Source organism: Lissotriton vulgaris, chromosome 7 (genome assembly GCF_964263255.1).
Source record: "Lissotriton vulgaris chromosome 7, aLisVul1.2, whole genome shotgun sequence".
NCBI lineage: Eukaryota > Metazoa > Chordata > Amphibia > Caudata > Salamandridae > Lissotriton > Lissotriton vulgaris.
Window position 1 is genome coordinate 1,043,999,895 of NC_141695.1, and position 9,974 is coordinate 1,044,009,868.

The 9,974-nt window shown below is 42.4% G+C and overlaps 1 protein-coding gene across 2 annotated transcripts in view; it reads left to right on the top strand.

The window, feature by feature from the left end:
• MYOT (myotilin) overlaps positions 1-2,746 on the top strand; it is an 801,437-nt gene extending 798,691 nt beyond the window's left edge. For both annotated transcript variants that reach the window (XM_086931487.1, XM_086931486.1), the window contains exon 18: positions 1,634-2,746. In XM_086931487.1, the coding sequence (XP_086787613.1) occupies positions 1,634-1,797 (164 nt within the window). In that variant the 3' untranslated portion in view covers positions 1,798-2,746. The remainder of the gene's footprint in view (positions 1-1,633) is intronic.
• Positions 2,747-9,974: the final 7,228 nt, after the last annotated feature.

Sequence of the window (9,974 nt, forward strand, 5' to 3'; positions counted from 1 at the left end):
CCACACATACCTCACACACAACTACACACACAACCCCACACACACAACCCCCCACACACCCCCACTCACAACCCCCCACACACACCACCACACACACACACCCACACACACACCCACACACACAACCCCCACACACACAACCCCCCACACATACAACCCTCCCACACACACACACAACCCCACCACACACACAACCCCCCCCACACACAACTATCTATCTATCTATGGCCCTCACTCTATCTATCTATTGCCCTCACTCTATCTATCTATGGCCCTCACTCTATCTATCTATCGCCCTCACTCTATCGCCCTCACTCTATCTATCTATCTCACTCACTCTATCGCCCTCACACTATCTATCTATCTATCGCCCTCACTCTATCTATCGCCCTCACTCTATCTATCTATCGCCCTCACTCTATCTATCGATCCATCGCCCTCACTCTATCTATCGCCCTCCCTCTATCTATCTATCGCCCTCCCTCTATCTATCTATCGCCCTCACTCTATCTATCTATCGCACTCACTCTATCTATTGCCCTCCCTCTATCTATCTATCGCACTCACTCTATCTATCTATCGCATCACCACAGCATCACTCAGCACCACCACAGCATCACTCAGGGGCACCACAACATCACTATGCGATACCACAGCATCACTGAACGTCACAGCATCACTCGTCGCCACCACAACATCACTCAGCGCCACCATAGTATCAATCTGTGCAACCATTCAACAACTGGTTCAAATATGTTCTCTCAATGTTTCAAGCTTTATTACAAATGTCACAAAAAGATGTTAATATTTCACTTCTGTTCTTGGATTTTCGTCGCAATAAAATACACTGAACATAATCTTCACAAAAGTCATTTACAAAAGTTTAAGCTATTGCCATTATAAATTACAATAACTTTTATTTAAGTATTAATTATTTAAAAAAATTAAAAGCCATTGTTATTTGTAATATCAATACATCTAAGTCACGTAAATACAACACATATTACAGTACAAATGCTATAGCTGTCACATTTGCGAAAGTTAAAACTATTGGCATTGTAAATGACACAGCTATTTCGCTATTTTCAAATGCAACACATAAATAAAAAAATTGTCATTTACAATACCAATAGCTCAAACTTTCCTAATGCGAGACCTATTTCATTGTAAATACTTGTGTTACTGGAGGCCGGTTTTGCAGCAGTGCCTCTCTCAGTAGCACCCCCCAAAACTCCAGCCCCCCCACGCCTACTCGTGGGTGCCGGGTTGCCTGTCCAGCGGAATTGCCAGGGCTGGTTTCTGTTCCCAGTCCGGCTGAGGATCCTGCAAAGAGTGGGACCCTCGTGAATAGGATCTGGAGCATATTTTGCACGGGTGCTTGTGTGGCATACCACAATGTAAAACATAACCTCTTTATTGTAAAAGCACGTGAGTGCCTCAGAAAACTGTATTGAGCTGTACCAGTGCCCATATAAACTTATTATATATTCCTTTATGTTCACTGTCTGGCAGGGAAGCATCTTGTACTGAATGAGGAACATTTCCAAGCAAGTGCAAATTTAAATACCAATGAATTTGTGAAATAGATACATAAGCAAACAAGTGAATTGACAGTTCTCCTCTTCTGTTTCAGCTCGTTTCAACCCAAACACCTCAGCTCCCAAGCCGCTGAAAGTACGGCCAACGTTCAGCCTCTATTCTGCGCTCAATGAGAGAGTACAGGAAGCAAAGCATGGAGAACCCTTCAAAAACGAAGAACCACCCTACCCTGGACTCTTTGAAAGTGATGAACTTTAAAAACACGGAAACATCCCTGGAATCACAAAGCATCTACTCACAATGTACTTCAGCAGTAACAGTAGTAAAGTAGTCGTTGATGAATACTTGCAATGTTTTCTTTGTGACTGCTAGTAGTGGTGGATACAGAACGTTCTGTGTGCATTGCATTTCTGGTTTCTTTCTTGTCCATTTCTGTTACTGTCGTGATACAACGATTTGTATTAAAACTCTGTGTCCGAAAGTACAGGATCTGCTATTTTTAAAAAAGTGAAGGGAAATTGGACTATAAACACAAAAACCAGCACCAGTGTACCCCTGATTCTGGTAGTACAGTGAAAGTAACGCTGGTAGCAGCTGCCACAATATTTAATTTAAAAATACCATAGCAATAAATGGAGGACCGCTTGCAGGCGCCAACTATTTTTCATTACCCTCGAGTGGGTTCTTGATGTGCTTTACCTTATTTCCACTCAAGCAATGTACAAGTAAATTATCAAAAGATTCCCTGTGGCTATCCTGTTACCTGAATTTAACAGTTCAATGTGTTGACAAGCAAAACACTTGCCACAAAACATTTTCTATCGGACTCAAATTCTTAAATAAGTATCCTGATATGGCTTCAGAAGCCGAGATTGCTGGAAAAATATTTTTCGTCTGTTGGTTCCAGTCAATAAGCCTTGGTTCCACCATTTTGGTACTTTTCCCCATATTTAGTCCAGTCAACTTCTTTGCAGGGACCCTGAATCGACCTAGTGAGCGTGCCTACTGCTGGACAGAATACTGATGAATTATATGAGTGACTGACAAACTGTATGCAAATACGATTTTGCACAATTTGTTAGAAAAGTGTATTTTATTATTTGAATGATGTTTTCTGAACGGTGTATTTCATGTATTTGCACAGTAACTCCATAACTACTGTTTGAGCTGCTAATCTACTTCTAATAAAAGTGAATTGAAAATGTCAGTGTTTTCCAAATGGAATACAATTTCAGCTATTCCAGTCAAGTGAAGATATTTATTATTTTGTTGAAAACATGTTTTTTTTAAAACTTTATTTAGTATTTTTCAAAAGAAAAAATATAGCAACATTAACTCAATGTGTCGAGTTGAGGGAACAAATTAATGAATACACGCATCTTCATAAAAAGAATAACAAAAGTTTAACCTACTACACAATCTAGGATTTTACATTATTGGGAGAAGAATGAAAAAACATTAAAAAAAGAAAAATAATTTTAATGCGAAAGCCAATACTCAATAGTGACCCAAATCTTAGATGCCTCTTGACACCTACTTCTTCCCCTCAGCAGATGTACTGAAGATTCCAAATTATGCCAAGCCAACATCATAGCTTTCCAGTGACCAAAGGTAGGAGCCTCTAGGCTTAGCCACTGCGAGGGTATACATAAACGAATCATTGCCATTGCAATAAACGAAAAGGCTCAAACAAATCTTGTTCTTTCAATACCACCTGAATATTCACAACCCAATATAATCAATTCTGGAGAGATGTTAACTGTGATTTTAAGCGCCTGGTTGATGAAAACCTCAATGTCATTCAGAAAAGAACGTAAGTTAGGACATGAGTAAAACATGTGAGTTGCATCAGCTGCAAAAAACTTACATCTAGAACAGGAATCCCCTTTAGCACCCCCCCATCTAGCAATCTTAGTCGGGGTATGATATAAATTGAACATAGCCATGTAACTTTGCATACGCAAAGTACCCGAAACTAAAACATAGCTGGCTAGGTCAAGCTGCTGTTTCAAATCCAGTATTGGAATCCCGAATTTCTGCGCCCACTTAGCGTTATGAATATCCAAATCATCAGGAAGATCTGAGAGAAGATACTGATAGATAGCACCTATTCTAGCTCTTTTCTTAATCAGTTCAACTAAAGTAATCTTTTCATACAAGCTAGGATTACTACTATAATTTCTATCCAAGAAGCTCCTAAGCTGCAGATATTTTAAAAAATAATTAGAATGCAAATGAAACTTGTCTTTTAAGAAGGAAAAAGAGGCCAGCTGACCATCACAACCCAGATCCCCAATATCTTTTAAACCCGCAGAGTACCATTTTAATGTGACAGCATCCTGAAATATCGGTGTTAACACACCCACAGCACTTAGTGGAGTATAAAACTTGATCTTTGAAATAGCCATACGGAGACAGATTTTCTGCCAGATAGAAAACTACCTTAAATTTTGTTTTTTTTAAATAGCTTGGCTCTAACACACGGGTTAAAACCCCCTTAGCAGCATCACCAAGGGCAAGATTGTAAATAGATGGACTAATACATACCGGAATATCTACCCTATCGCCCATCAATGGCGAGCGAAATGTTGAAGCATGGCAGCCCAATAATAATATAAGAGATTAGGAACGGGCCAGCCCCCCATCTCCCTAGGGAGGCAGGTCCATTTTGCAGCTCTTCGAACACGACGATAGCCCCATAGAAACCGCTGACAGATTCTCTCCGCCCTAATCAATGTTGTCTGTGGGATCAAAAGAGGAATTGACCTAAAAAAAATATAAGAACTTTGGGAGGATTAACATTTTCAGACAATTGCAGTGCCCAAAGAGTGACAAATGAAGATAGTCTAGCCTCTCAAGCTTGGTATGAAGAGAGTCAATACCAGGAAGATAATTTAAGTCCGGAATCTTCTCAACCACAGGAGAAATTTGAACCCCAAGATAGGTAGCTTCGGTTGCAATAGATACCTGCGAGGAAGACATACCTGATGACTGAATAACTTGAGTTTTCGCACTATTAAGCTTATATCCAGACATGGCCCCAAATTGAGAGGCCAGGGTCTCTAAAGCCTGAAAAGTGGGCCCAACATCATCAGTTAGAACAACAATATTATCAGCATATGCCAATGCCTTATATTCTACCTCATGAACCTTGACTGGTAAAATATCCTGACACGCTTCCATCATATTGAGGAAAGGCTCCATGAACAGGGCAAATAGCAGGGGCGAGTAGGGGCACCCTTGTCTGGTTCCCCTGCTGATGGTAAAGCTCCCTGACTCTTGCCCTGAAATGCGAATTGTCGCAACCGGAAAGATATAAAGCGCCTGGAGAGCCTGAATAAACTCGGAACAAAACCCTTTCCAGCACAGCACGGCCCACAGGAACGCCCAAGAGACCCTGTCAAACGCCTTCTCGGCGTCCAACAGGATCACCCCAAGGGGGGAGCCCATGGCCTGCGCCCAATCCAGAAGAGCTATTATGCAACGGACATGGTCGGTTGTTTCCCTATTAGGAATGAGCCCATGGTGGCGTAATGAGACCAAAGGAACTATGAAACGTGCTAATCTAAAAGCTAGAATCCTAGAGTAAATTTTGCTGTCGGTGTTAATAAGTGATATTGGCTGATAAGAAGAGGGATTCAGCTCATCTTTACCTTTCTTTTGAATAAAACAACCATGGTCTGTCTCCAAGAATCAGGAATAATACCGGCCTGTGCGGCCCTAAATACAGCAAGTAGATCCTGTCTCATCACTGCCGAAAAGGTCTTATAAAATTCTAAATGAATGAGATCAGGCCCAGCGGCCTTACCGTTAGCCAGAGATTTAATTGCAACTTCCGCCTCTTCCCAAGTAATAGGTGCAGAAAGTACCTCATTTTGTTCTACTGTTATCCTGGGGGTATCTATAGCCTGCAAGAAATCATCCACACCCTCCTGATTCTGAATGACATTAGACTCCTCAGTATACAGACTAGCATAAAATTTCAGAAAAACATCCATTACACCCAACGGGGTCTCCTGAATACAACCCTGCTGATCCATAACCCGGACAATATGATTTGTGACAAACTTTTGCTGAAGCCTCTTGTCTAAAACCCTACCCAAGTTTTCACCAAATTCATACATCATAGTTCGAAATTTGGCGTATTTAACTGCCAGATCTCGACAAAAAAACACCTGCAATTTAGATTTTAATATGGCAATCGACTTCTGACTCTGGGAGATCTCACAACCTAGCCGAATGTTGGTACTTAGCCCCAGCTCTGCCAGACGAAGTTCCTCTAACCAGCTCTTAGTCTGCGCCTGTATGATCTTCCAACGATGAGCACCAAAAATGTTCGTTTCTCCGCGCAGCGTAGCTTTGAATGCGTCCCAGACTACGCAGTCCGTGGCAGTCCCCCTGTTTAATATCCATGAACTCTGAAATCCAGCGCCCCATGTGGTCCTGATACAGTTGAGTTAAAAGAATCTTCCTCTCAAATGTCCAAGACCTAAGTTGTTTAATGGTGCTGTCCCAGGGAAACTCTGCCACTAAAGCATTGTGATCTGATAAGATCCATGGCACCACCTCTATATTTACCATCCCCGCACACTGATCAGACAAAAAAACATTGGAACGAAGGTGGCAGCTTCGTCAGTTAATAACTTTGTTTCAGGCCAAGGGCGCTCAGGCTTTCTTACTTTTTCCATCTAAGTTGAAAGTAATCCTTAAAGCTCAAACAAAGTATTTTCTCTCGGAGATACAGGCAAAGGAGTTTTTGGGTTCCATCTAATCAGAGTCATTTTATATAGCTGGCTATTGTGGGGAGGGGTACGTATAGATGGGTTGTACCAGAATAGGCTGATCTGATCATACTGTCTCACTTTTCAGTTTTCGGTGTCTGGTCTGGTCTAGAGATCCGGGTCAGCCTTCTAATTTTGTTAGCAGGGGGGCCTGGGATGCAGCGGAATGGGGGTGGTCAGCAACCTAAACCATCACAAGGACTACAGTCATGTTGCTCTACAAGGGGGGTGAGGGGTTGGGTGGGGGGTGGGCTCCGGTTTGGGTGAGGGTTTGGTGGTGGGGGGTGTTTTGGGGCTGGTTTGCTGTTTCATCTGGGTGTTCGAGTGAGGGGAATGTGTATTATGTTATCATGTGCAGAATTTGTTTGTCTATATCTAGGATTACTAGGATAATTCTCATGTTTATTCTGATTTTGGATCTGGGAGAAGGTGACATAAATTTGCTTTTGAATGGGGCAGAATAAATTGCGTCTTGGCTCATGGAATATTTGTGGGTTAAATGATGCGAAAAAACGGGGGATGTTTTATAAAATTTTGAAAATGTTGCGACTGGATATACTGTGCCTTCAGGAGACCCACATTCCATGGAGTAACCGTAGGCTCTTAAGACTGCTTGCTCTCGTCAGACTTCGATGATCAGGGGAGTGGCTATTCTGCTGAAGAAGAAGATTGGTTGTCTTAAGAAAGTTAAAGAGGACAATGCGGGCAGGTGGGTGATTGCTGAGATAATGATAAATACCCGTTCCTTATTGGTTTGTTCAATTTATGGCACTAACCTGAATGACCCTGAGGTCTTCAGAAATATTAATATCAAACGAGCAGTATGGTCACACCCAGATCTTCTGTGGGGATTTTAATATCAACTTAGCTTGTCAATTTAATTTGATAACTGATTGTAATTATGTAGGTAGGAAGCCCCGTGTGTTCAAGGCTCTTTAAACTCTAATTGCTGAACATGGTCTGATAGACCTTTGGCACTACCATTATCAAGATAAGGATAGGTACATATTTTATTCCATCCCGAATAACAAAATAGTCCATCTTGATTATGTTTTTTTGTTTGTTGAAAACATGTTAGTGTAATTGTGGTTAATTCCACTAAGTATGTGGTTTTGATCAGTGGGGTTGTGAACCCCCGCTTTGGTGCTTAAGCAGGGGTGGTGTTGAACTCAATTATTTATGAGCTATTCTTGCCTGCAGCTCTGTAGACAAAAGCTCTTAAAACACAAAAATATGGGACATGATAACAGAGGTCAAGCAAGAAAAGCTAATAACAAAGAAATGTAGAGGAAAGGATAGGATTGGGAAAATGAGAGAGAGGACTGGAAGGTAGAAACTGTGCCGAGAAGGATAGGTAAAAAGGATGAAAGGATGGATGCAAGGGCGAATGGACTGATGGATGTAAGGATAAAATAATATTTGCATGAGTAAGAAAAAGAAAGTGCCTGGAATGATAAAAGTCTGGAGGAACGGGCGAATGCATGAGTATTTGCCTGGATGGAGGTGTGGAAGATTGGATTGCTGGACTGATAAAAGGAAGGTGAATTGGTGGATGGATGAAGACTGGATGATGAATAGATGGATTAAAAGGATGTATGAAGATTTAGAAGTATGAGTGGAGGGATAGAAAACTAATAATGAAATGGTGGATGGATGTAATTGTGAAATGATGGATAGAAGTATGAAAAGATGGCGAGATGGATGCGTATATGAAAGGCTTAAAAATGAATGGAAGGCGTTAATAAGGGACCTCATCTTAGAGCACCTGGTCAGCTGCAGCGAGGGCTAACCTCTGTTGAGAGTTCCAGAGGCAATATATTCTCTGAAGGTTTGGAAAAACACAAGCAAGACAAAACGTTGAGGGAGCCTCACACTATCGATGAGATGAAGTGAATTTAGCAGCAGAAGTAGCATTAACATGTGGTGATAACAAATCTTCAAAGCCAGAGGCTAATTGGGCACATTTAACACACCTCTTCTTCCAAAGGCTCCTCAGTGAATGGCTGTGAAGTTAAAGTCTTCGAAGGTTATGTTTGGTGGACTCAATGCTAGTACCCAACACTCCAACCTTGGAGAGCAATACAGTTCTGAGTAAGAGAAGCTCAGTTACCACACTCTCTATTGGAGTAAATGGAGTTAAGGGTTACAGAAAAACGGGAAACATGTTTTACATTATTGTATTTGTCGAAGTCAATGCCCTATTGAAAAAAACCAACAGCACACCCCAACACCCTCAGCAGCTACAGACTAATTATGTTCCTACCTTTTCCAGCTAAAGTCATTGAGAAAACCATCAATACCCAACTCGCAGACCACCTAGAACTCCATCAACTCCTAGACAGCTCTCAATCAGACTTTTGCACCAGCCACAGCACCGAAATAGCCCTCATTGCATCCACCGATTACATAAGAAGCAACCTTGACCAAGGAGAAATGGCATATGGTCTCCCACAAGTCACTCATCAGAAAGCTTCAGCACTTTGGTATCTGCGGACCAGCCCTCAAGTGGATATCCTCCTTCCTCAAGGACAGAGCTCAATGACTTAGACTTCCCCCGTACTCCTCAGAACTCGAGAAACTCATCTGCGGAGTCACTCAAGGAGTGTCACTCAGCCTAACACTCTTCAAAGTCTGCATGATGCCCATTGTGGATAGCGTCAAAGCCCACAGCATCAACATAGTATCCTACTCCAACAACACACAGCTCATCATTTCCCTTATTGACTCAACGTACACTGCCAAAGCGAACTTTGCCAACTGCATGAGCAACGTCTCTGCTTGGATAAAAAACAACTGCCTCTAGCTCAACACAGACAGAACAAAAGTCCTAATCTTCAGCAACAACCACTCCCTCTTGGATGTCTCTTGGTGGCCTTCCGATGTTGGGCCCTCACCCATCCCTGTGGAAAATGCCAAGAACCTCAGGATCATCCTGGATACCAACTACTCCATCTGCAGACAGATCAATGCCATCTCTTCTTCATGCTTCCGCATCGTGCGAATGCTACACAAGATTTTCAAGTGGATCTCACTGTACACCAGTCGAACGATCACCCAGGCTGTTATCACAAGTAGACTTGATTATGGAAAAGCCCTCTAACTTGGAATCCCAGCCCATGTCCTAGCCGATTCCAAACCACCAAGCAAGCCACTGCCACACTCATCCTGAACATCCCTCAAAATAACCACATCTCTCCACACCTCAACAATCTTTACTAGCTCCCAATCCAGGAAAGATGTAAATTCAAGCTACTCACCCTGCCTACAAAGCTCGCCACACCAGTCCAGCTTAACTAACCACTACTTCAACTAATACCAGATGCCTTCGATCTGCGTCCCAGGCAAGAGCACACCTTCCTTGCATCAAGAAGACCAGAAGCGGAGAACACTCCTCATATACCTTACAGTCAAGACCTGGACCGACCTCCCAAAACACCTCAGGGGGTGGTGATGGACAGAGTATCTGAATTAAGCACAACACTCCTACCCAGTCCAAAGATCAGGGCTTGATCCATCACCGTTTTTTAGCTCACTGCACCATCCCAGCTCAGAACCTGGCTACATGCAAATTAGTCTGTCCCTGGCCCAGTGCATCATGGGAACAGGGCAGACCAAACTACCAAGCCAATTCTTATACTGGGAAGGAAACAAGCT